This window comes from Zonotrichia leucophrys, chromosome 5, assembly GCF_028769735.1.
Source record: "Zonotrichia leucophrys gambelii isolate GWCS_2022_RI chromosome 5, RI_Zleu_2.0, whole genome shotgun sequence".
Classification (NCBI taxonomy): domain Eukaryota; kingdom Metazoa; phylum Chordata; class Aves; order Passeriformes; family Passerellidae; genus Zonotrichia; species Zonotrichia leucophrys.
In genome coordinates, this window is record NC_088175.1 from 46527028 (window position 1) to 46552911 (window position 25884).

General features: G+C 41.3%; 2 protein-coding genes across 5 annotated transcripts in view; both read left to right on the top strand.

The window, feature by feature from the left end:
• Window positions 1-10517, top strand: part of IPO7 (importin 7) — a 33919-nt gene extending 23402 nt beyond the window's left edge. Inside the window, exons 16-25 of the mRNA XM_064715082.1 lie at window positions 1-129; window positions 1796-1862; window positions 1941-2066; window positions 2359-2456; window positions 3835-3930; window positions 4641-4861; window positions 4967-5172; window positions 5541-5747; window positions 6125-6241; window positions 8784-10517. Of these exons, the coding sequence (XP_064571152.1) occupies window positions 1-129; window positions 1796-1862; window positions 1941-2066; window positions 2359-2456; window positions 3835-3930; window positions 4641-4861; window positions 4967-5172; window positions 5541-5747; window positions 6125-6241; window positions 8784-8881 (1365 nt within the window). The 3' untranslated portion in view covers window positions 8882-10517. The remainder of the gene's footprint in view (window positions 130-1795; window positions 1863-1940; window positions 2067-2358; window positions 2457-3834; window positions 3931-4640; window positions 4862-4966; window positions 5173-5540; window positions 5748-6124; window positions 6242-8783) is intronic.
• A 2692-nt stretch (window positions 10518-13209) lies between these two features.
• The window catches only part of ZNF143 (zinc finger protein 143), a 37787-nt gene continuing 25112 nt past the window's right edge, over window positions 13210-25884 (top strand). Inside the window, exons 1-3 of one of the 4 annotated variants that reach the window (XM_064715086.1) lie at window positions 13210-13287; window positions 24844-24962; window positions 25759-25851. In XM_064715086.1, coding sequence (XP_064571156.1) covers window positions 24851-24962; window positions 25759-25851 — 205 coding nt within the window. In that variant the 5' untranslated portion in view covers window positions 13210-13287; window positions 24844-24850. Of the gene's footprint in view, window positions 13288-17651; window positions 17669-20057; window positions 20078-24843; window positions 24975-25758; window positions 25852-25884 lie in introns of those variants that run through there. The other 3 variants (XM_064715083.1, XM_064715084.1, XM_064715085.1) reach the window with 3 other exon arrangements.

Genomic DNA, 25884 nt, shown 5'->3' on the forward strand with positions numbered 1-25884 from the left:
GCAATGACATTTAACCAGGTTATCCAGACTGGTCCAGATGAAGAGGGCAGTGATGACAAAGCAGTGACAGCAATGGGAATCTTGAATACTATCGATACACTTCTCAGTGTAGTTGAAGATCACAAAGAAGTAAGTAAAAATTATTTTAAAGCTGATATGTATGGTGTAAGAACACTGTAAGTCTTTTATAGTCCTAGCACTGTTACATGAAAAACTGTCCTTTTGGCCAAAAAGATATTAAAACAGAAAATAGTGAAGTACTTACCATGTAGCCAAGTTGTAGCAGAGTGGGTCCCTTGTCTAATGCAATGCATGCAGTAATAGAGCATATATGTTGCCAGAGCATTTCCCATAAGAATCCAGCTTCCTGTTCAAACAGTAGAAGCAATGTGTCTGTGGCAGGTGGAGCTCTGTCAGCTCAGCTGGGAACACACGTCGGATTTGATGAGGTCTGCCCTTCAAACAAAGCACATAAAGCTTCACATAGCTGCAAACATTGACTCTGCTGACTGGGTTTGCTCTCTGAGACAGAATCAATGTGGGTAAATACAGCTCCTGTGGCTGTGCTCAGAGATGGGGATTTTACCTGCCTCATCTGCCCTGGAGAATTTTCCCCTGGGATTAAAACTTCTGTCATTTGGTTTTGGTGTACTGAATGGAGTCACTTCTGTCCAGAGTACAGCCAGTATCAAAAGATGCTATTTCTGATTAAAATCTTTATTGACAAAGTCAGCTACAGACTTTTAAGAAATACATTATAGATTTTAGTGACTAAAAAGTTCAGTAATAAGCTGTAGAGCTTTGAAGGCTTCACTAAAGAAGCAGCATCAGATTCCCAAGGGAATTCCCAAGAATTCAGTGCTGCCACGCCAAGGACCAGCTCAGTTGCTAGAGCTGCTTGTACTTGTTTCTGTCAGCAAATCTTTGCCTTCTCAATTAAAAGTCTGTGTAATGATATGCTAGTCCTGAGGAACTCAGTTTGAAAATGTTGACCAGTAAACATTTATATTTAGAGACATCTCCCACAGGATGACCAGTGTTCCAAGAGATATGGTATTTAGCAGGTTAGGTTCAAATCCTGTTCTGCATAGCTAAAACCAGAAACTCAGTCTTTACTTGTCCCTGTGCAAGGTGAGTGCCCTCAACAGGTTAATGACTGTTTTGTTAGCTATTCCGTGGACTAATAGATACTAATTGGAAACATTGACTGAATCTGTAGGACCAGCATTTACACTGGTGGTCTCCATACCATATGAACATCCTAAGCTAGGTTAGGTTTGGGAAGTGGTTTGGTATTTAGGATTTTTTTTTGAGGGTTTTTTGTTTTGGGGTTTTTTTTGGGTTGTTTTTTTGGTGTTGTGTTTTTTTTTTTTTTTTTTTTTGGTTTTTTGTTTTGTTTAATTTCTTTTCTGGGATAGGAGATATCTCCCGTTATTTCAATTGTTTACTCCTTTTATATATATTTGCTCATGGTGTTTTAATGGGACTGAACTGGTGCAGAGGGTTAGTCAGGCTTTTCTTTTTAAAGGATTCCCTATAATGAGATACTTCCAGTACTCAAAAACCACCTTGTATTGAAAGCTATCTTGCAAATCCTTAGCTGAGTGCTGAGCACAGCTGAGCTGTGCTCTTATACATTTAGTGCTCTAAAATGTGAAGCATTTCTAATAGTTCTTTAAAACTGTATTGTATATATAGAAGCTGCTTTGACAAATTTTAAAATGTGTTTCATTTCAACTCCAAAGTATTGAAAATAGTCATTACCTGTTCTTTTTGATTTTATTTTATTTTTCAGATTACCCAGCAGCTGGAAGGGATCTGTTTGCAAGTGATTGGAACAGTTTTGCAGCAGCATGTATTAGGTATCTGTGCTTCTGCTGGTTTACTTTCAGAAGTGCATGGCATTGGCATGCTATTTACCTAGATTCTGTTTGTTTTAGAGTTCTACGAGGAGATCTTTTCCTTGGCTCATAGTCTGACCTGCCAACAGGTTTCTGCACAAATGTGGCAGCTTCTTCCTCTTGTGTTTGAAGTCTTCCAGCAGGATGGTTTTGATTATTTTACTGGTAAGTAATGTAAATAAATCAGGGAGCCAGAGGGTTTCTTGAATGCAATTTCAGCCATACAATGAATTGCATCATGACTGAAATCTTAGCAAAGCACTCAAGTGAGGTTACACTTAAAATATTTTTATTTTGCTGTTGCTGCTACCAGACTTGTTTTACTAAGGCATCTATGACTTGCAGGCTTATCTTGGCAAGCATTAAGCAAGAACTGTAATTATTAATACACAGATTTCAACCTGATTTTAATAGCACACAGATGATACCTAACTGTGATCATCCTTCTTTTTAACAGATATGATGCCTCTCTTGCATAATTATGTGACTGTTGATACAGATACACTTCTGTCAGACACAAAATATCTTGAAATGATCTACAGTATGTGCAAGAAGGTGAGTAGATTCCTGTGTGGTAACAAAACCTGCCATCTCTGAAGAAATAACCATGTTAAACTGGGTACTTTTTTCCACAGCAGCTTTTGACTTCTGCTCTTTAAAGCATTTTGCTATCTAATATCATCTAAGATTCCTGAAATTAACTAAGTTATTGCAGAGAAATTTAAAGAGATTGCATCAAAATTTCAGATACATGCTTTTGGCAGAAGGGAAAAAGAAATCCTACACAACAAAAGCAGAATAAACAAAGCAGGTTTGGTGCAATACACTTTGTGCATATGGGCATGCAAGACAGATTGCAAAACGTAGGTGGATTCTTCCATCTGGGATTTGTAGCCTCCCCATGGCCAGGATACACGTGTTGCATGTGTGCTGAAGGTCTGACACCTGTGTGCTAAAGAAGTGTGCAGAGATGGAAGGTAAAGGCACAGGAATGGCAAGTTGTTTTCCCAAGTTTGTGCCTTGTCAGTGGTGAAAGCTGGGAGCAGAATGCAGTAGGTCTGACTCTGTCCAGGCACTTCTGGGCAGGGTTTCTGTCTTTTAATTTGTAATACTGGGCTTTCTTTGTCCAGTCAAATTCTAGAATATGCAGCTTTCCAGAGTGTTAGCACCATGTGAGGAAAGGAATACTTTTTTATAAGATATGTGTTAATGCTTTACCATCTCTAATAGTAAGATGTGGAGATTTCAGATTTCCACTCCTGGATATGGGGTGTGATGTCTATGTAAGAGCTTTGGTGAACTCTCAGCTGTGCTGCCTGTGGTATTTCCTGAGTAATTCTTTTGAAGATGTTTAAATATTGCAGGGAATAACTATTTTAGTATTCTATAAATACTAGTGAATAACTCTTGCCAGCCTTTGTTTGAAAACAAGGTGCAACCAGGCCAATTAGGATATTTGTAATTTCTTGGAATCTTGTATATAAAATTAGCCTGTCATGACTACTTAGTGATTGGTGTTAGCGGAGCACAGTGGATTTTTAACATAGGTTTTAGGTATCAAAACCTGGATAGCCCGTTTTTGTAAATAAAACTTCTACAAAATTCAGTACATTGATGGATAAGTAAAGTTTTTCTTTCGTTTATGGAAATAATCCTTGGCAAAATGGCAGCTGATGCTTTTACAGTAACTGTGGTAGGCTCAGCATCCATAGAGCTCTTGAATATTTGTACATTTGGTTTGTTTTGCCCAATTCCAGCAGTTTCCAGTCCCTGGTTGTCACCCTGAGCCGTTGCTGTAGATCTGGCTGCTTCACTGATGGCTGTTAATGCTAGCATTGTTAGAGGGGGTATTTCATACCAGCTTTTCAAAGCAAAGCAGTGTATAGAGAATACTCCTCCAGGGGATACACCACCAGTAATGGTTGTGTTTCAGGTCCTTACAGGAGTTGCTGGAGAAGATGCAGAATGTCATGCAGCAAAGCTGTTAGAAGTAATTATTCTTCAGTGTAAAGGGCGTGGCATTGATCAGGTTGGTAATGACTTTGGTTGCTAAAACTAATACTTTTAAAATATTTATTGTGTAGTATGAATTGATTATGTATTAAGATGAGTTTTGTTACGAGCACTTCATGTGGTGCAACTGATAATCCTGTCAGTGTTACTCACTGACAGCACTGCAGAGAGTTCCTGCATGCTTTGGCTCCAGAATTTAGGACACTGCAAAACTGGTGTTTTTATGAGTCTGGAAGAGTGCCATCTGAGGAGCATCTTGGTTCTAAAAAGGCAATTAATTTCCTTCTAAGTTAATTCTAGTGAATATTTAATGAAAATTATTTTGTCAACCTCATAGCTTTGAAATAATGAAGAATGAAAATGAAGTTCCTAGAATCCAAATCAATATAATAGAGGGGCTAGGGACTTCATTATGTACATATGGTAGTTGGAATTTGAGAGATAAATAAGTTGATTTTTCTGGACTTTGTAGTGTACACATTTTCTGTATTTTCCATTTTTAATATACAAGATTATAGAACCAGAAGTTACATTTGCTGTGCAGGATGTCACAAAATCCATGTGATTAAATATTTTCACATTTTCATTTCATCTTTGTATCTGACTTCTGCTGGCAATTCAAAATGACTCAGTTTTATGCCATCTGTGTTTATGTGCCACACTGTTGAAGTACAGAATGGCAAGTTTTATTTTTGATCACTGAGTGTGAATGTTCTCACTGTCCAGTGCATCCCCTTGTTTGTGGAAGCTGCCTTGGAGAGACTGACCAGAGAAGTGAAAACCAGTGAACTGCGAACCATGTGCCTCCAGGTTGCCATAGCTGCTTTGTACTACAATCCTCATTTGCTACTAAACACCTTGGAAAATCTTCGTTTCCCCAATAACGTGGAGCCTGTCACCAATCACTTCATAACTCAGTGGCTTAATGATGTGGACTGTTTCCTGGGGTAAGTGCTTGTACTTCTGGAGATGATTCTCTGTGGTACACCTGTGTATGACCTGCTTGGAAATCCTGACAAAACGTGAGACTGTTCTACTCTTCTCTTTTGTAGACTCCATGACAGAAAGATGTGCGTCCTTGGCTTGTGTGCTCTTATTAATCTGGAGCAAATACCACAGGTTTTAAATCAAGTTGCTGGGCAGATCCTGCCAGCTTTTATCCTTTTATTTAATGGATTGAAAAGAGCATATGCCTGTCATGCAGAGCATGAAAATGACAGTGATGATGATGATGAAGCTGAAGAAGATGAGGAAACAGGTATGGAGACAGAACCTTTGTTGTTATTTTGTATGTTTCATTTTTTTCTGATGGAGATACTGAGTTCCTTTGTGAAATTTTTCTGAGTACTCTAATTCCAAAAATGAAGCACTGCAGTAGAACACTGGACATCTTTTGACAACTTTTAAGTAAATCTGTATAGTATATATAGTGCACAGTATATATTACTTTCTGCTCTCTCATAAAATCTGACTTCTTCCAGGGCAGAGTTAGAAGAGCTCCCCCCTTTCCGGTCTGCACAGTATTGCTACCACTTCCACTGCCTGTTTTACTTAATTAGCCACATTTCTAAAGCATTGTTCTTGACATTTTAAAAATAAACTTTTGTTTGTTTTTAATTAACTCAGACGAGCTTGGGAGTGATGAAGATGACATTGATGAAGATGGTCAAGAATATCTTGAAATTCTAGCGAAACAGGCAGGTGAAGATGGAGATGATGAAGACTGGGAAGAAGATGATGCTGAAGAGACTGCTTTGGAAGGGTATTCCACAATTATTGATGATGAAGATAACCCTGTTGATGAATATCAAATATTTAAAACAATTTTTCAGAGTAAGTAACTGTATTTCTTTTCCCAGCCAATAAGTTACACTTCAGCTTTAGTGTACACTAAAGTAACTAGTGTTCTAGTTCTAGTGTAACTAGAACCTGTTCAAAACTTCCAAACAGGCTTTCCAATATGGCCTTGAACCACTTCTTTCTTTGGAAAGGAGATGCCATTGTTAAACTTCTGTAGCAGAGGGAGTTGCTTGAATGAATTTATAGTGGTAGGGAAGAGGTCAGAAGCTATACTGGTGTTTAAGCGTCTTGAATTATGTAACCATAACAGAATATGACTCTGATGAAAAGGGCAGTGAGTGAGTAAGGTTGGAGCTGTAGAACATTTTAATCAGCACTTTCCTTTTGCTTGTGTTTTGTCTGTGCTGCAGCAATTCAGAACCGTAACCCTGCGTGGTACCAGGCTTTGACACAGGGCCTGAGCGAGGAGCAGAGGAAGCAGCTGCAGGACATCGCCACCCTGGCGGACCAGCGGCGGGCAGCACACGGTACTTGCACCTCACACACACACTGCCTCCTGGGCCTGCCCTGTGCTCGCACCTCACACACACACTGCCTCCTGGGCCTGCCCTGTGCTCGCACCTCACACACACACTGCCTCCTGGGCCTGCCCTGTGCTCGCACCTCACACACACACTGCCTCCTGGGCCTGCCCTGTGCTCGCACCTCACACACACACTGCCTCCTGGGCCTGCCCTGTGCTCGCACCTCACACACACACTGCCTCCTGGGCCTGCCCTGTGCTCGCACCTCACACACACACCACCTCCTGGGCCTGCCCTGTACTCACACCTCACACACACACCACCTCCTGGGCCTGCCCTGTGCTCACACCTCACACACACACCACCTCCTGGGCCTGCCCTGTACTCACACCTCACACACACTGCCTCACTGCCTCCTGGGCCTGCCCTGCCCTGGGGGCTCAAGGAGCATGAAAGTGACACTGAGGATGATGATGATGGTGTGCTCAAGGAGCACAGAACAGGCCTTGCAGTCAAGCCTGACAATGGCTCCACCAGAACTGGGTTGTTAGAAAGCTCTTAGAATTGCCAGTCTTCATGCACAAACTGGGTGGCAATACCACAGGTGAGAGGAGTGCTAGAAACACCTGGGAGGTAGCCAAGGAAATAAAAGCATATTTGTCCTAATTTCTTAGACTTGAAAACAATTTATTTCATTACCTGAAGATAGTTGAACTCCAGGTATGTTAACAAACACATCAAGTGGCTGATGATTTCCTGAGATGTCACATAGTCCAGCTGGGATAGACAAGGATTCTGTGGGTAGGAGAATACTAAATTATCAAAGTAGTACCATCTGTAAAGCCACATCATTAAGCCTATTAAGTATTACATAGAATAGAGATTTTTAAATCTTTATTCAGTTTATATTTTTTTTTCTTTTTTCCTAGGTTTTCACTTTGGAGCATAAGCCAATATATATAACACTCTTAAGTCAAGACTGCATGTTGAGGGATCAGTCCAGCCTCATATCCTGTGTCTTAGTGAGCAGCAGTTGCTACAGCTGTTTCAAAACAGAAATTCATAAGTTTTTCAGTGAAAATATTGGTAGTAAGAATACACATTTTATAAGTGCTTTTTATGAGAGAGCAGCCTAATCACCTCACAAAGCTTGTTTGGGTCCAGAATGATCCAGTTTCAATGATTATAAATTACAGTTTCACTGTGATTCCTGTCAAGCAGTAGACATTTTTTGATGTAATTTATACTCCTGCATTTTATGGAGACAAAAGAGTTTTGAGGTGTATGTTTGGTTGGTTGGTTTTTTTTGTACTGTTTTTTGTAGAGAAGTTGTAAAGTTTAACTTAAGCAAGCATATCCCTTTGGGAAATTCTTGCCTACTATGACAGCACACTGATACTACATTTAGGCTACTTACCACACATGGGGACATCCTACTAGAAGGATTTGAAATACAGTTCTCCCTTATTAATGTAGCTTAGAAGAATTTCCATATGCTGACAGATTTGTCTTCTGTGGAGCTGTGAGGGATTCTCCCCCCATGCTCCATTAGCCATGGCAACATCTTTGTGGCTTGTTTCCAAAGAAAGAGCCAAAATGCACATTTGCCAGATAATATGAGCTGACCTGCATTCCCAGAGAGATTGCAACTGTTCTGATGTAGGAGAAAGCTCTAAGACCAACATAAGGCATTACTAAGTTGTTATCTTGGCCTGGGAATAATACAAAGCCACCTTCTGCATTATCTAGGTTGTAGTAAAGGTACAACCTAAATTACCAACCTGATTTTCAGTTGTCCATGTATTAGAGCTTGTTAAAACCAGTTTACAGTAATCTCTGTCCTACAGCAGTGTTTGAAGGATGGTAAAACCAAACACCGTAACAATCACTGGTAGTTACAGTGATGGATTTGTGCACCTCATATGTCTAAAGATCTTAAGTTCTGGTTGAAAATGAAAAGGGATCAACTTGGTAGTTTTCTCTCAGAATTAGGTTTTGTGGTCTAGTAACCTAAAGTCCAAATGACCTGCTTGGGTAGCAGCATGTGTAAAAAGACTTTTTCTGGTGCTTCAGTGGTGGTTTCTGCTTATATTGTTGAATTGAGATAGGAACACCAAAAATGTAGCCAATATCTGTGTACTGCTTTGTTGCATGCGCTCTGTTACTGATTAGACTGCAGAGTCTGTTGATGTTAACCAGAAAGAATTGTGTGCCTGTTACCAAGTTTATAAGTGCAGTATTCTTTCTGGTCCTGTTTCTAAAGTACAGTCATGTCCAGAAGCTAAAGTGTGGGCTTTTTAAGGTACAAATTCATGAAAGCATGGTGGTAACAATACGGAGAAGTTCAAATAAGTGAATAGTCAGTCCATCTGTTCTCTGGGGCCTGGCACATGTCCACTTGTGGCTGCTGGTTCCTTGGTTGGGTATCCCCAGGTTAAACCTGTATCTCTGAGAGACCCAAAGGGGTCAGACACAGAATCTTGGTCTGTCTTCCCCGCTACACACACACTAAATCTTCTTCCTTCTGTTTTTTGTTTTGTTTTAGAATCCAAAATGATCGAAAAGCATGGAGGATACAAATTCAATGCTCCAGTTGTGCCAACTTCATTTAATTTTGGAGGCCCTGCCCCAGGAATGAATTGAATTATCACTTTTCCTGCTACTGTGTGATTGTAGTGAAGAGCTTGCGTTCCTCCCAATAGTGGTTCCAGAACTGGTTCATGTTATCTACAACTCACTCTAAACTAATTTATAAATAGATTGGACAAAGCCCCAGAAGTGGGACCTGATCATTCAACCTGATACTGGAAAGCAAACCAGAGGTTTTTTTGAAGATAGGAAGAATCTGAATTTAAAGCTTCAAATGACACACGTTAGAGATCGGAAATCAAGAGGGGATGTCGTGAAGGCAGCTTTTTTTTTCTGAGGAAAAAAAACTAGACACGGGCTGCAGGACTATTTAAAATGTCTCATTTACAGTACAAGCTAGAAGGCAGACTTTAATTTTTACACCTGTGGCAGTATGAGTATTTGCCCAGTTTCTTTCCCTTTTATCCCTACTACTAGGTGTCTATTCTTTTAATGTAAATAAGATAAGGTAATCAGATAGCCTTACTTAATCTTCATCATTTCCATTTATCAAGATTGTTCATATGTAGAATATTGGACACTTAATGTAGCACTACATAACTGATAAATCTGTAAATGAATTAGCACTTTCATATTGAAATAAGCCTGCTAGCCTATGTACAAAAATAGCAAAATGTTTGCTGTTTATAAAAATAAAAAATAAGAGATGTATTGGGGAAAATAATTTCAAGTTATTAATTTAAAATGAACTAGCAGTTTTGTACCTGGTGACTTGGTGGTGCAGTCACCTCTGGTTGTGACTTGAATTCGGATATGTAAAAAGGGGTTAGTGATATTTCATTGCTGCTAAAGAAAAAATAGCAACACCCTCCATGTCCTTTGTTTTTTTTAAAGATCTCACTGTATGAGCTAGAAAATGGAACAAATATGTACTGTAAGCACAAAGAAAAGTTATCCTCTCTAAGGCAGGTAAATGAGACGTGAAGTTCTTAAGGTCACTTGAAGTGTGTGGGTGAAACACCTACATATGCAATCTATTAAAAACCAGTGTCATTGGCTGATCTGGGCTATGGTATATGTAAATGCAATTTTTTTCCCCAAGTGTGCAGACTATTCTTTTTCCAGATCATGGTAGTGCAGGTGCACTACTCCTGCATTTCATTCCCCCTCTTTTTGCACTTGCAGCATTAGTGTGTGCTGTTGTCTGCCTGATCCAGACAGTGTATTTGAAGTTTTGCCAATCTTTCAGTTTTGAAGCCACAATTTTCTTCCTTCGAAGTTGCTATAGTAACTAGTATTTTAGCTAGAGAGGCAAAATACAGTTCCCTCTGGGACCACTATCAAAACCACTGTATGAAGAAGCCAGCAGGGAGAGGCTGTGAATGGGTTGGCTTAAATGCCCCCTTTTTCTTTTCTAAAAGCAAATCCATTGGCGTTTGATCTTGCCTTGAGATCATTGGTGTCAGGTCTTTGAAATCAAATGTTTGGGTTGTTTTGTTTTTTTTTCTTTAGGCTGTTTTTATATAAAAATGTCACCTGCTGTTACAATTGATATTAAACAAGCTACCTTAATTTAATGTAAGCCTCCAAAATTTAAATACAGGTTAAAAATAAACTGAGTTTTTATCTGTAAAAATGAAATGCACATATATATATATTATGATACTCAAAATGCAGTCTTCAGAAAATTGGTCTGTGTGGTGTGGTTTTTTGCATCAGCAGAGTAGCAGCATTTGGTGGTGCTTTGGGGTTTCCCTGCTGAGCTGCCCAGCCCCAGGCTCTGCCTGGCTGCAGCAAAAGGGGACAAGGTGGGACACGGAGCCCTGGCCCAATACCAAAGGGACACTTGAAAAGCAAAGCACCCGAGGTGGAAAAGCCTGACTGCAGAAGCCTTGGATGGGAATATCCATCCTCGTGGTGGTGTGATACCTGGGGTGGTTGCTGTGCATCCTTAGGGGCTGCACAGAGCAGAACTCACTGGGGCTTTGTGACTGTAACTCTTGGACACTTCCAGACGTGCCCCAGCCCCCAGGGAAGCTCTAGACAGGGTTTTATTTTTGTAGAAAAAGCTGACAGAAGTGCTTCCAGCATGCCTTCTCCTTGCATTGCTTGGGAACACCCAGTTTGACAAATCATTTCTGAGCATCTGCTGGTTGGGTATCTGCTTAGCTTCGCATGCACCCTATAAATGCAGGAGAGGCTTTGAGGGCAGAGGAGCCATTCTGGGCCTCGTGGCAGAAAATGTGACAGCAGCAGTGAGAAGGCTTCATGTATAAGGCAGATGACAAAACAATACGGGGAAATCACCAATTTTAGTGCTGTTGTCAGTTCTGGAACAATTCTATTTTACAAGTCAAGGGAAGAATTTTACCTTGGTGTGAGGAATAGAGTCTTACTTCAAGGGTGCTTTTATGTGTCACTAGACTGGCTAGCAAGGAGCATATTTTTTAAGAATGGATCTAGAACTTTGCTTTCCTTTGCTCCAAGAAATGTATTTATATAAATTGCAAAACAATTTTGCATTGTTGTTGGTGGTGATAGCGCATTTTGTGATGCAATATATCAATTTCAGTGATACACATATGTCAAATTAAAAGCTGATCTTCCTCCTAGAACTTGCACTTATCCATTCTATTTTCAAGGATAATGCAAGTCTAAAGGAAGAGCTGGGAAATTTAAAGCCTCTGGTTTTTTTTCTATTATGGAAGATCTCCTTGGATTAATAAACATCTAAAGCAAATCCTTATCTTCACTTATTTCAGTGTGGTGTTTTGAATGTAGCTGTATCCTTAGAGTCCTGCTCAAATTGCACAGCTCTCAGGTTTGTATTTCCCTCCAAAATATTCCAAATGTAAGGCATAACCAGAGTTCTCTTCAACTGTGTTAAATATAAAAAAGAGGTATTTTTTTAAATGCTGACATACTGGGTTAATATTTTTCCCTTAATCACTGTCTTCAAAGAATTATGAATATGTATCAGCCTAGCACCACAAAGCTCTATTCCAATCTCCTGTAGCCTAGAACTGTTACTGAAAGATTTGTCAAGTCTGCAGTGGAATAATTACTATCTGCCAATAAACATGCAGGTGATTTTAATTATGTCTAGTAATGGATACCTGATAAGTTTTAATGGTTATTTTTTTCTGTGGAACCTTCTACATAGCCAGAACGAGCCAGGTGGAAAAGCTTTGTCTGCTGCTGATTTTCAGTTACTTTTCAGTCAGTATGTAACCTTATCTTAAATGGTGTGTCACTGGTTTGTGTATTTCTGCTTTTTCATAGCGAACTGCTGATGGTGAAAGAAAGCACTTCAGAATGGGAAGCAGAGATTGCCATATTTTGCAGAGATTATAATAATCTATTATTGGGAGTTGGCAAATCAGAAACAGGATTTTATCTTGGGTATTTCACTGCTGCTGTACCTCGAAACAAACTGATGCCTGCAGCTTAGATTTGGCTTAACATTTAAAATAAAGAAATAGTAAATTAAATTAGAAAAATTGTTGGCCATTAGGCCTGTTAGGGAATAAGGGTTTTTTTTTTTTTTTGGCTTTTTGTACAACCGCAACAATTTTGGACTGCAAGAATTTCAAACTATTTTTCTGGAGCAAGATGTGTTTTTTTTTTTTTACATCTCTCATGTTCAGGAAGATGTATAAGTCCATCAGAGCTGGGCTTACTGTCCCATCAATGGGAATAATTCACGTCAACTTCACAACAGGGTCTTATGATAAATCACCTACGGAATTAACCGTAACACGCTTTGCTTGCCTTACACTGGGAGCTCTTGAGCTATTTATTACACGTTTCCATACCTAAAAATCTCCTAAGGACAACACTCCCAAGCACAGCTTTAAGCACAGCGTCCTTGTCCCTCAGAGCCGCTGGAATGGCAGCCGGAGACACCGCGGCAGGAGGCCGGCAAGGGAAGGGCAGAGCGCTCGCCGGCCCCGGCCCGGCCGTGCGGCCCCGCGGGGCCCGCGCACGGCCAGGGGAGAGCGGATGGCCCCGGTGGTGCCGGCTCCGCTCCCCAGAGGCCCGGGGGCCGCAGTCGGTGCCCTCCCGATGCCCTCCCCGTCCCCGCCGCCTCAGGCGCTGCCGGCGCGCGCCGGGGGAGGGCAGGAAATGGCGCCGCTCCCCGCTGGCGCGCGGGCGCCTCGCTGCCCGCTGCACAAAATGGCGGCGGCCCCGCGCCCGGCACAGCCGCGTCGCCATGAAGCCGCGGGGCGGGGCCGCGGGCGCGCGGCCAATGGGCACCGGCGCGCGGCCCGCAGGCGGCCAATGGCGGGCGGCGGCGGCGGCGGCGCGCGCGGTGCGGCCAATGGGAGCGGCGGAACCCGGGCTGCCGGGCCCCGCCCGCGGGGCGCGGGGCGGTGCCGGGCGGGCGGCGCCGAACGGCCGTTTCCTGTCCTGGTGCATGGTGGTCGGACGGAGGAATTGTTGGAAAATTTCTCGGCGAGGTTCGTATATAAATGTGCTTTTACCCAGTGTGCCTTATGCTCCCTCCGCCATCTCCGGACGGGGCCGCCGCGCCGCGCCCGCCGGCGGTGCTCGGGGAGGCGGGCAGGGGCAGCGGGGCGCGGGCGGCACCGAGGCGAGCGGCAGAGCCGCGGCGATAAAGCCGCTCCGCTCCGCTCCGCGGGGCCCGCCCGGCCCCTCCCCGCCCGCCGGGCCCGCGAGGGTCCCCCGGGCCGCCCCCCCCCCCGGGCCCGCTCGGCGCTGCATCACGGGCGGGGGGCCAGGGGGGCGCGGGCCGGGGCGCTCCGGGCCCCCCGCCCGCCGTGCCTCAGTCGGGGGGGGCTCATCAATTTTTGCATTTTCCCCGTTGTTTGGTTTTTTGGTTTTTTTTTCCTCTATTTTTCAAATACACGTTTTTTGTTGCTATTATTTTCCGAAGGTGGTATTTCCATGCCGTCGGCCGCCGAGCGGTATTAGCAGCCCTGGCCGGGCCCGCGCAGGCTCCGGCGGCGAATCCGCTGTGCCCGCCCGAGCCGCGGGGCTGCGGCGCGGCCTGGCCGCTCTCTCACGGGAGGGCTTCTGGCGCCGCCGGCCTCCTCAAGCCCTGCTGCTCTACTGCATCGCCTCGCCACAATGCAAAAGCGTCTCAAGCGTCTCAGCCATTTTCTTTCCTTTTTTTTTTTTTTTCTCTGTCTTTCTCTCGTTCCCGTCATGTTTTTGGGGTTTTTTTCCCTCTAGAACTTCTAATAGAACGGGATAACGAGAAGCTGCTCCTCTATAATAATGGCCTGCAATAATGCAAAGATTTTTATTTTGTTTTCTGATAAGGCCTTATTTGTGGTGCTTTTTCGTGCAGAAAAAATAACGTGTCTCCTGTACAAGTTTAATTTTTTCTGTTAAAAACAGAGCCGCTCAATCGCATCCTTTTTAAATTTTAAATTTTTTAAGGTTTCATTTTGAGCTATTGGAGAATTGCATTTTCCATCATATGCAGAGTGATATCAGTATTTGTAAGGAATGTTATTTCTAGTCCAGTGACATAGGAACTGCAACCTTCCAGTCATTCAGACATTTCTTCTTGTCTTACCGACAGTGTGCATCAAATATTGTCTATCAGCTGTCTTTGCAGACTGTATACCAGATATTTCTGTTGTAACTTCTAGGTACCTGAAAAATGAAATTAGATTATGCTTAACTAGCAGGTTTTTAACATACACATGATGGATAGTTAGCTTTGTGCGTTTGCCATACGGCTTTAGAATGGCAGAGTACGGTGTAGCCGTGTTTTCATGGCTCGTTTCTTTGTATTTTGCATTAATGCCTTGAGCTTTCAAGCTGTGTTTGTGTCAAAAGCGATTTGTCTGTATCACTGTAGAAAAGGAACCTCAGGAATATGTGGTCAAATAGATGATTGCTTTGGTGATGGATTGCAGCTTAAATGAGATGCAAAAATAAACATTTTGAAAGAGTCTTGAGAAGTGTATTTCAAATGGATTTAATAATTTATTTAAACTATTCTTGTTGTAATTAATTTTTTCATTTGTACTACCCTATCTGAGGAAGAGTAATTTTGTTTTATATTAGTGTAAAAGAACTTGAGGTAGAAAGTCACACTGACTTCACTCTTGTCTTCATTCTCGTGTAGCTTTTAATGCTTTTCTCAGGAGACAGGCACAGATAGTCAAGTGATGAATAGTCCCTGGTAATAGGTAACAAAAATAGGCTGTAAATTAGTTTTTTCCTTAGACTATCTCCAGTTGTGTGCTGCTGATCCGTGCCATCCAGGAGAAGGGACTTGCCAGGAGTTTGAGCAGTGGCCAGCTCCAAGCGCTGGCCGTTCCCCTGCAGCTCTGTGGGATGGGCACAGGGATAATAATAAGGACGAGGGTTCCTCGGCTTTAGTTTGGTCGGGATGGCTTCATTTGCCCTACGGGATGTTGCTCTTGCCTTGTTATTGCTCATCATATTCACCTGAAGAGTTTGGCGTTAACACATGCTCAGCGTAGGCGGAGTCCTTGAGAAGCACTGTTGCGTTTGGGGAGTCGTTAGCAGGCACCTCTGAGGCCAATTGTCTTCCAAAGGGCTTGGATTAGTTTGGATGGGTTTCTACACACACAGATAATCAGGGCAATTCTTCCAGTTCCAGGCCTTAAAATGGCCAGAATGCAAATATTCATGAGGAGGGTGGGACCCATCTCTGTGCTCTTGTAGTTACTCTTTTCCCGTCTGCGTTTTGGCTTGTGCCTGCTTCCCTGGCCATCCCGTGATGTGTCCTGTAACTCCTGTGCCGTGTGTGTTCATAGCCCAGCACCCGGGCCAGTCTTGCCTGGATGCTCACTGCCTTTTCCCCTGGGTTGCTGCCACATCTCTGCAGCTCACCAGCGGTGCTTTTTGCTCAGCATTAATTGGGAACAGCTTGGGGTTTTGTCTCCTCTGTGAGAGGAGATCAGCGCACCTGGTAACGGCAGTGAATTGGGCAGTCTGTTCCTGTGGCTTGTATCACCCAAGATCCCAAGAGATGGGGGGAAAGTTTCTGTTTAGCTTATGGATCCCTAAGATACACAACGATCCGAACCGATGGATCCTCTTGAACCCAGGAGTTGAGCTCTGAAGTGCAAATTCCTGTAACCCGAGGTGTGCACAGCTCTCGTTCTGAGCCGTGGGACAGCGGTCTGAGCCAGGTGTCTCTCCCCATGGACACCATTGCTAGGCAGGAGGAAAAGGAAGCCTGGGGACCCATCTTGGCACTCCACTGGGGTTTATGGGGTTTTTTTGCCTGTACCTAAGTGTAACTTCATCTTAGTTTTATTTACTGAAGGGATTATGATTTTGCTTCTCCCCCTCTGTGCTCCAGGGATCATTGATCAGTTACTCCAAACCAAATTGGGCTAAATTAGTAGATGCTTCCAGAGACTTAAATGTTCTGGGCTACATGGCTGGTTTTTAATTGTATAGTGGGACTGTACTTTGCTCCACCAAGATAACACTTGTTAAATAAATGAAATTTTCAGTTTCAAAGGGAATTTACAGTTCCAGCAGGTTTTGCAATTTTCAAGGTTGACATTAGAGTTACACTTAAAACTTCATAAGACTTACCTCGATCTGTATTTAATGTCTGCAGAATATTTCCCTCTGTACACACTTGAGCAGAAAATTGTGTTACATGCTTTATACTTTTGGTCTTCAATTCTGATGACAGATTAGAATTGGAAGATGGGTCTGTATTTGCAAGTTAGTTGGTTTGCTCATATTTTAAGTATATTCGTACATAGTTAACGTGGTGCTGCACAGAGTTTTGTAGGATGTATTTCAATGTGCTGTGTTCCAATTTCTGTTTGTAATCTGGTTTTGGCAATCCAGCAGGCTGTCCCTTTAGCTCCTGAAATACAAGCCTGTGCTAAAGCACTGCCATTAACTGTCATGGCTAATGCTGATACATCTGTAATGCACTTACCAGATTGCTAATTAACTCATAGCCACACAAAACAACCCACTCAAAATTCCTTTCTTTGTTGGTAGTCTCAGTGGATTTGCAGGATTTGAAAGGGCATGGCCAGGATTCATTTGTTTTGGTGATGTAATTAAGAGACTTTTGTGGTTGCTTGACAGTTAAAAAGTTAGGAGTCTGTTTGGCATGAAAGTAAAGCAACAATAGAAATAGTAGGTCTCAGTTTCTTTCAGATTTTTAGCCCTTAACTGTACATCTAATCACCAGATGTTGCCAGTTTTATTTAAAACACCGATATAACTGGAGGTTTTATGATTTAAGGGATGAGTAGCCCCATGAAGTGTTTCAGAAGTTAACTTTATATATTTTTTTGTGTAAATAGGCATCACTGCTCATTCCTAGGAGTGACTGAGATGCAGTTGTGACGTGCATCGGCTGGATGCCTTCTGCATATGTATTTTAGCTATATATACACTTGATGGTAAAAACAAACCAAAAGCCTGTAGTTTTAAAACCACACTGGTTCATCTGTTAGGGGCATTAAATCTGTTTCCATTTATACTTCCAGGGTGAAAATCAATTTGGAATTAAATGCATTATCTCACTAACATGTGCTGTAAAATTACTTTAGGATTGGGGTTTTTTTTGTTAACAAAGGTTAATCATGTTCTGACTTTTTTCAGAAAATCAGCTCACCTACCATTCAGCTTTTTTTCTGAGTGTGCATATTAGGATTAGTTACCCAAACCTTTTTTGCCTATTAAAACACACACAGGTAATTTATTACCAGTCAGTCTGCAATAAAGAAATGGGATTGAGGTTCTTTAGAAAGGAAGATATGTCTGAGCACTGATAATACAAGTTTGGCCAGGAGAGAAGAAATGAACGAGAAATACCGCCTGCATGGAGAGAAACTTGATGGGCAGTTTGGGTAGGTGAGTTCTGCAGTTGCATTTGCAGTAGGTCTGCAAGGCATTCCATGCACACAGCCCAGCATTCCTAATGATCAGGGATGTTTCAGGCGTGCTGGAATCTGGTGTTTGGGACAGATTATATGGGTGGCTCTTCCTCCAGCCAGACTGCTGCTGCTGTGTACTACTACAGCTAATAATAATAACCGAGTCATTAGCATGCTGCTCATTGACCAGCTGCATTAATATGGTTTTTTGTACTTAATTAATATAAAAGGTTGGGAACCCTGGTGTTTATACCTCTGCAAACAGTGCTGCGTGGGTCTCAATTGCTTGTCAGCTTCCATGCAGGATTTTTGGAATTGGCTCTGTTGGAAGCTCCCGGATCTGTTTCAGACCTCTGGCTTAGTAAGCCATGCTGCTGGAATGGGGCACCCAGGGTGGTAGATGTGGTCATGGAACTGGGTGTTTGCTGTGAGCTGCTTGTCCCAGAGCTGCAGAAGGAGTTAGCTTCTGTCAGCACTGCTGACAGCTCAGTGTTGCTGGAACTACTCTGGCCTCCTTTCATTAACCAGTAATTTCTTCTCTAATATATTCAAGAAATGTGTGAAGTTAGAAGTCATATTTGGGATCAGCCTGAGTGTTCTCACATGTGTAGGACTTGTTGGTGGGTGACTTTCTAAATCTTCCTGTGTTTAAATGCTGTACCTTCAAAAATAATAGCAACCTTCACATTCCCACAGAATGAAAATACACACACATAGTCTTACTAGTTAGAGTAAGGATTTGTAAATATTCTTTATTTGCACTGGTTAATCCAGTTTTCTTTTTATATCTATAAAATGCAAGCATTGATATCAGACCATACTTTTAACAGTCACAATTTGTAGATAGCATTTGCTCTATAAACTGTATGGAAATGGCTTTTGGGGGAAAAAGACTGCTGGAACATGAGGTAATTTTGTCAGGCTAAATGTGGTTTCCACTGCTCACACTTAAGTCAGACTGATGTGTGGTTAAGGCAATGATAAATTTGGTCCTGCATTTATTTTTTGTTTCTGAAGAAATACCAAACACTGTGGCGCTGAATTAGTCTTGAACTGCATTATTATTAGGATGTATCTCTTGTGGAACAGAAACATTGAAATACTGTAAAAAGAATAAAAAGGAGTCTTGAGTTTGACTGCTTCAGGGTGTGTATGTTGTGCTTGTGCAGTTGATAGTGCTCTCGCTCTTGGTCAGGTTTTTCTGCAGGACCAGATTTAGGGACTGTTATTTATTATTCACAACACTTCTTTACCATGTAGGAAATTAGAAAGTGATTGTTTGATTTGCTGTGAAATTATCTGAATCCAGCTGATGTTACCAGATTCTGTAGGAGAGGTTTATATTCTGTATTTCAGCCTTGTTTCCATTTTATACTGTGGATGATTAATGTGGTGGAAATTGCTGTTTAATTATGTTTTGACTTTATAAGAGACTGGAGAAAATACAGTAAAAGCAATTGAGATTATGTGAGAAATCACATAACAATTAAGAAGTTGTGTTTACTGAAAGTCAGTCTGACTGACAACAGCACAAACCCCAATTTTTCAGTGCAGTAAAATCCTGGAAAAGATAAGGGCTGTTGATGAAGAAGGAAATCCCAGTCTCCTGAAGTGTTTGATCAAAGCACCCACAGGATCTAGATTAAATTTCTGACCCTGTTACAGATTTCTGCTTAATACTGGAAAAGATTATCATGCAGCTACGTAGGGGAGCAGAGGTAAGATTGTAAAAAGAGTCTTAGTTCTCCTGTGTCTATTTCTGAGCTTAAAGATGACAAGTGACTTTATGTAATTAGTGGGGGAAGAAATGCTAAAAGTCTTCTTGGGTTGCCTGAAAAAACTTTGTGTGGAATAGTCAGTTTTCCAGTCTGTCAGACTTTCTTTTGCACTGAGACTCAGGAGGCTGTAACACAGGAATTATCAATTGAAGTGTGTTTAACCCAATTGTTAATTATAGGTACTATTTTTCTGTTTTCACACATTTGTTGCTCATACTAGTTTTGTGAAATTACTGCTATTTGCAATCATATCAGTTGACAAGGACCCTAAGGTAGGCAGTATTTAATTCAGAAAAATCTTCATAATGTTACACTGCCGACATACTTGAATTGATTTTGGGATCCAGTTTTGTCAAACATAGGAATACACTTTTCTTAAATTCCTTAATAAAAGTTTCACTATTATGAGGCTATGTATTATTTGCCATATTACCCTTCTTGATTGGTTTTTTATTGCTGTTTTTATAAGTTTTATAAAATTACAATGGTTTTGTACATTATTTAGAAGTGTATTAAAATAAAAGTGATGTTTCCTTTCAAATGAAATAAATGCATATTATTTCAAACTTCTCAGTGCTGTCTGCATGAGGGGAGTGAACAATCACAAGGTTGGTGAATGTCTAGAGTAGCTTTTTTCCTGTCATTCTTTCCCAGTTTGCACATTCTAAGTTTGTATTTGTAACAGTAAATTTTCTTCCATGCCTGCTATTACAAACTTTATTCTATTTCCCATTAATCATCCTCTTCCCATTAAGCATCATCTTTGTCTCTCTAAGGAGTTTCTGCTACTGTCTCTGCAGGATTTTTCCTTTGTCCAGCAGTCCAGTTATTCTTTAAATTGCTAATTTCTGCTTTTTTCCAGCCACACTGGGCTGTCCTCTCAGCTGCTGGAGTTCCCAAGTGCCCCAAACCCCCTTTCTGCCCCAGAGCAGCCATGGCCTCTACCTTGCCCTCTGCCAGCTCTCCCCTTGCTTTTCAGTTGCCTGAATCCCACCTGCTGTTTTTTAATTGCTGATTCCTAGTTTTTAGTGGAGATTCCTGTTTCCAGCTGCTACATTGAGTTTACATAAAAACCTTTCTTCTAACATTGCATCTTTTCTCCAAAACGAGTGATAGCTCCCAGAAAATTCTATTTGTTTGCGTGTTGGTGAAGGAAAAATTACAGGAGGTGCTCTGTAGATAGGCGACTTCTTGAAAAAAATTATTTGTTTTTAACCGTCCTTTCCCCCCTCACATTCCTTTCGTTTCCAAGTGTGGAGAATTTAATGTGTGCCTATTTTTTTTTTTCTGTTCAGATAATTTGTAGGGGGTGATGGCTTGTTTTTGGTTTGTTGTGGTTTTTTTATTATTTAATAAGAGCTTGCACCTCTATGTTGTGCTGGATGCTGTTGAAGGCATGGATCAGTGCTAGAGAGGAGGTGGCTGCCTGTGCTTGGACATACTCTTCAGTTCAGAGATTTTCTGCCAATTTTTTTTGCCTCAGGCTGATCTTTTGAGAAGTGTTTGAACCATCTCAAAGAATGGTAAGGTTTTCTCTGCATGGATACCATAGACATGTTTTGGTGACTAATCATGTCAGGAATGCAGGATACGTTAGTGTCCTTGTGAAAGTCTGCCCAGATATCGTCATTGATGCGCCTTTGCAAATTGACAGTTGCAGCTTGCCTGGGATCTGTGAAGATTTGCAAGAGTTCACAAAGTCAGCTCACAAGTTTTCACTTCAGTGACTGCTTGGTTTCTGAGCCTGGACTTGTCTTTTCTGTAAAAGACAGCTCTTGAGATGGAGCAGGCCCCACGTGTGTCAATCTTGCCAAGCTGCTATGTGGGCTCCACCCCAGGGATCCTGGCTTTTCCTAAAAATGGTTACTTTAGCTGCCTTTAACTAATGAGCTGCAGTATTTGAAGTGGGTAAAGGAAATCTCTCCTAGATTTTCATTGACAGAACTCCTGGCAGACAGGAAATTCAAAGAAAGAAGCTAACTGATGCAAAGGCAGAGGAATAAAAGCAATGATGAATTAGGGAAAGCTGGTCAGATTCAGATTGAAAAAATGGTGGAGACAAATTTGATGGAAACTGAAGAGAGTGACTCAAGTGGAGGCAAGGAAGAGATTTGAGTTTGGTGAAAACCAACTGGTTTTGAAAAAGCCAAGCAAATTATAAAGTGTTAGGAGAGTAGATTTTGCAGGGTGGATGATACATGAACAGCAAGGTGATGCTGTTGTAGATGTATGCATTATTGAAATGATTACCAGAGAGCAGGTGAAGTTGGAAGGACTTGCAGAAATTTATCTGGCTCAGGCTTGATCAGAGCAAGTCCCATTTGCCCAGGTTGCTCAGAGCTGTGTCAAGGTGCTTTGAACCTCTACAAGGATGGAGAGTCCATACCTGGCTTGGCAATTTGTTCCTGTATTTGATTACTCTCACCAGATGACATTGTGACATCATTACTTCTGACAGATTGATCCTTTTCTCTGCAGCACAGCCAGCTCTGCGTCTGTCCTTCCTTCCTGCATCTGTCCTTCCTACCCTGTCTGGCTAGTCAGTGTTCTCCAGTGGGGAGGAAGAGGAGAGCCTGGAAGAGCAGCACATCTCAGTCACTTTGGCTGAGGGCTCTTTTCCCTGCACAGCAGTGTCAGAGCAGAGCTGCTGTGTCCCTGCAAAGGGAGTCTCAGCTGGGGATGGTGTTTGGGGGGACCCCAGTGCCCCAGCCTCTTACGGGGAATGCAGTTCCAAGGTGGGTCTGAGCATGAGCTGGTGGCACAGAAAGGGATAGACAGTGCTGTGAGGGGGTCACAGAGCAGAGCAGCACCAAGAGAAGACTTGGAGACTGGTTGCAGAAGGAGTTGGTGTGGGCATGGAAGTATTTTATATTGTTCTGAGGAGAAGGATGGGATTAGAGGCATGTCCTGGAAATTTGGTATCTAGGACTGAAGAAGAAAATTGGTACAAGGAGAAGGGATGGAGCTGTGGATAAAGAACTTAGCCTTTTCTCAAGCCTCTGTCCTTCCACTATGTTGGAAGTGACCATTGAAAGGAGCTGCACTTGGGAGAAACAGGTTGCATTGCTGCTGAGTTCTTGTGTGAGGTTGTAAGATTGACCAGATCCTCTGGAACTGGAAAGTTGTAGCCGTGGTTCTGCGTGCAGCAGTTCCTTCAGCTGTTTTCAGTGTGTGTGAGTTGATAACCATGCTACAGTAACAAACACTGTGAAACAATTTAAACAAAAACTATTGCTCCTGCAGCCCTTGAATGTATCTGGCATTAGGTTTATTTTCCTTCCAAAGTAGCTACTCACCCCTTAAGCCATTAGTTCTGCTCAGACTCAGAACTCTGCAGCTGTCTGCATGGACTGCCTCCCTCACTGCTGTGCTGGATAAAAGTCCTTTTGCTGCTAGATTGTTGTTGAGGATTTCTTGGTTTTTTTTGTTTGTTTGTTTGGGGTTTTTTTTTGGGGGGGGGAGTGGTTTTTCTCTTTTTTTTTTTTTTTTTTTTTTTTTTAACTGCAACAGTTTTCTGATCTTATTTGCTGCATAGTCCATGAATGCTGGGCTGCTTTGCTTCTGTGCCTGCTCAGGCTGACTCTGTAGCTACATCATGATTGATTTTTGGTTTGTGAGCAAACTGCTTCCTAAGTGAAAATTTTCTGCTTATTTTGAGATGGGCAATGATAAATGAGTAATAGGAAAAGAAGTTACTTTTCCAAACTCAGTAATGGACAAGGAACAGGTTGAACTCAGAATCTCCTATATTCTCATATAGTTCCTTGTCATAGATTATAGTATCCAAACAAATTTTCCTATTTCATTTTCTACAGAGACATCTCTATAAATGCAATTTAGTCTGGATGACTTCTCCTTTTTGTGTGTATTACATCTCTTTTAGAGGCCTCATTTTCTGTAAAAGCTTCTTTTCCTGAAAAGGATGTTGGGAGGAATTACCCATCTTCTCTTGGATCCTAGAAAAATCGCCTCACACCCTTTTTGGATTATATTTTGGTTTCTCTCTTAATTGTATCTTTTTGATGCCAGTTGTTCAAGGTTCAAATTCCTTATTGCAAGCCAGTATTTTAATTTCCTTAATGTTCCAGGGAGAAGTTATGAGGACAGGAATCTTGGAAGGCATATTTATTACAGAATTATGTAGTGATCATTAGTAATTTTATAGGGTTTTTTGTATGATTTTCAATGTAACATATGAGAAAGACAGGAGAGCTTAAAACTTTCCCGAAGGTACCCTTGCTTTCCACTTCCTTTGTTCAGCTCTATCTGTTCCATTAACTGGAAATAAGAAACTGAGCCTGTAGCTCGAGGAAGAAGTCTGGCTCACTTTATACACTTGGATGTATTTGGAAAATACTGCTTGGGTGTAATTTTCAACTACTAAATTAGTGTGGCAACCTTTTTAAATACTGTAGGCACACTAGAGTACCTGCATGGTCTAATCTTGTGCTCCTTATTCCTTAGTTTTGAGAAAAATACAATTTTCTCAGTGGTCTTTGAGACTGTTGATGAATTGCTTGTTCAAGAGCAGATTTCAGGACTGTAGAGGTAACAATAGCTAAATATATTTATAAAGGTAATAATAAATAAATTAAACCCCCTAGATTATTCTTCTCAGCCTTGAATTATGAACCAGCAGGTCATGGAACCACACTAGAATTAAAAGGTGTGGTGTGATCTCCCATAGTAAAACATGGCTGGTAAAAATGTGAGTATGCAGGGGGATGGCTCTGTCTGGTTCTGTGAGGTACAGCAGTCACTCCCTGATCACTGGCCTTTTGTCTAATTAACAAATTTTATCATGGGATACTTCATTATGTTAAAGGACAGATTGTTTTGTTTTTGTTTAAACAGAAACCTTTCTGGAAAAATCTAGGGAAATAGTTGAATTGTTCAGTTAGACTTTTGCAGTGTGTCATTGTTTTTAAACCTCTTAGTGGCACTGGAGAGATCTTTGATTTATACAGATAAAGCCCTGCTGTTGTCATGGGTGACTATGGGTGAATTGTCAGCTTTATTTCAATTCTGGGGACAAATAGGTATCATTATCTGTACTGTCATTACCACATTAGTCTTTGTACATTGGTTAAATCATTTATATTTAACTGAAATTTAAGTGTGGTTGATGCACCTCATACTAATAACTGCTACCTGAAGTCCTTAACATCTAAGTTAATTGTTAAATAAAGTAAAATACTTATCTATTTCAGATAACTCTTATTCCTTCAAAGTATTTTCCAGATAAATCAATAACTTTTTGCAGCTATTTAATGCAAAACATAGCAAAATATTTGTAGCAGCTGTATAAAAATCACAGTTAACTGAGAATATGGCTCTGTATTTCAGTGTTCTGTTTTTGAATCCTTTCTTTTAGGTAGACAATGTTATTAGCTCAGATCAATCGAGACTCTCAGGGAATGACGGAGTTTTCTGGAGGAGGAATGGAGGCCCAGCACGTGACTCTGTGTCTGACAGAAGCTGTAGCTGTGCAAGGTGACCCTTCAGGTTAAAATACCTCTACATTATTATGTCTTTTCTTTTTGAAACTCAGATAAAACACTGACATTCATGTTGTTTATTCCGAATTAAAAATCCATCAAAAACCGTTAACTGAAATTGATTAAAATCCCTAATTTACTTCTGGATGGAAATTATCTTTTAATTAAGATAATAGAAGTGTAAATGTGCCAAAAATATATGAAATATACAATCTGACTTTATTCTCTGTATAGTCTTGCTGTTTTATACTTTGTAAATTCAGTTGATATCTAAGTATGTATTAAGCAAGTTGAGTTTTAAAATAGATTGACTTGAAATTGGCTTAAACTTGATGTTTCCTGACAGCTTTATGATTTTTACATGATTACAAACTCTATCCTAAATCTGCATTTTAATCTAAATAGTTTTGTGTGTATTAATGACAAGTAGTTTGTACAAAACAAAATTATCAATACAGTATGTGTGTCATTATTTCACTGTTGGCTCTGATGATTTAATTCATAGTTCTCCTAAAACCTCAGCTTTGTAGTTATTTATTCAGTAACATTGTGTTTTTGTGGTTAAGGAAAGTAACATTTAGCTGTCATGTTTACAGAGCAAAAATCTAGAATATGTGACCCTAGTATGTGTCCCAGGCTTAGAAACCAGAAAGCAAGTAAGAAATACTTGCTCTTCTTATTTGTCAAAGCAGTGTGCTTTGAGGGAATGTCATAATTTTTGGAGGTCTTTCAGCTGAGATTTCTAGGGTTCCATGCTGGTTGTAGTGAAGGTGAACTTTTTTCCTTGCTAGATGGTGACAACTTGGAAAACATGGAAGGTGTAAGTTTGCAAGCAGTCACCCTGGCTGATGGCTCCACTGCTTACATCCAGCACAATTCTAAAGGTAGGCAGGGCACTGCCAACTGATGGCTACTGA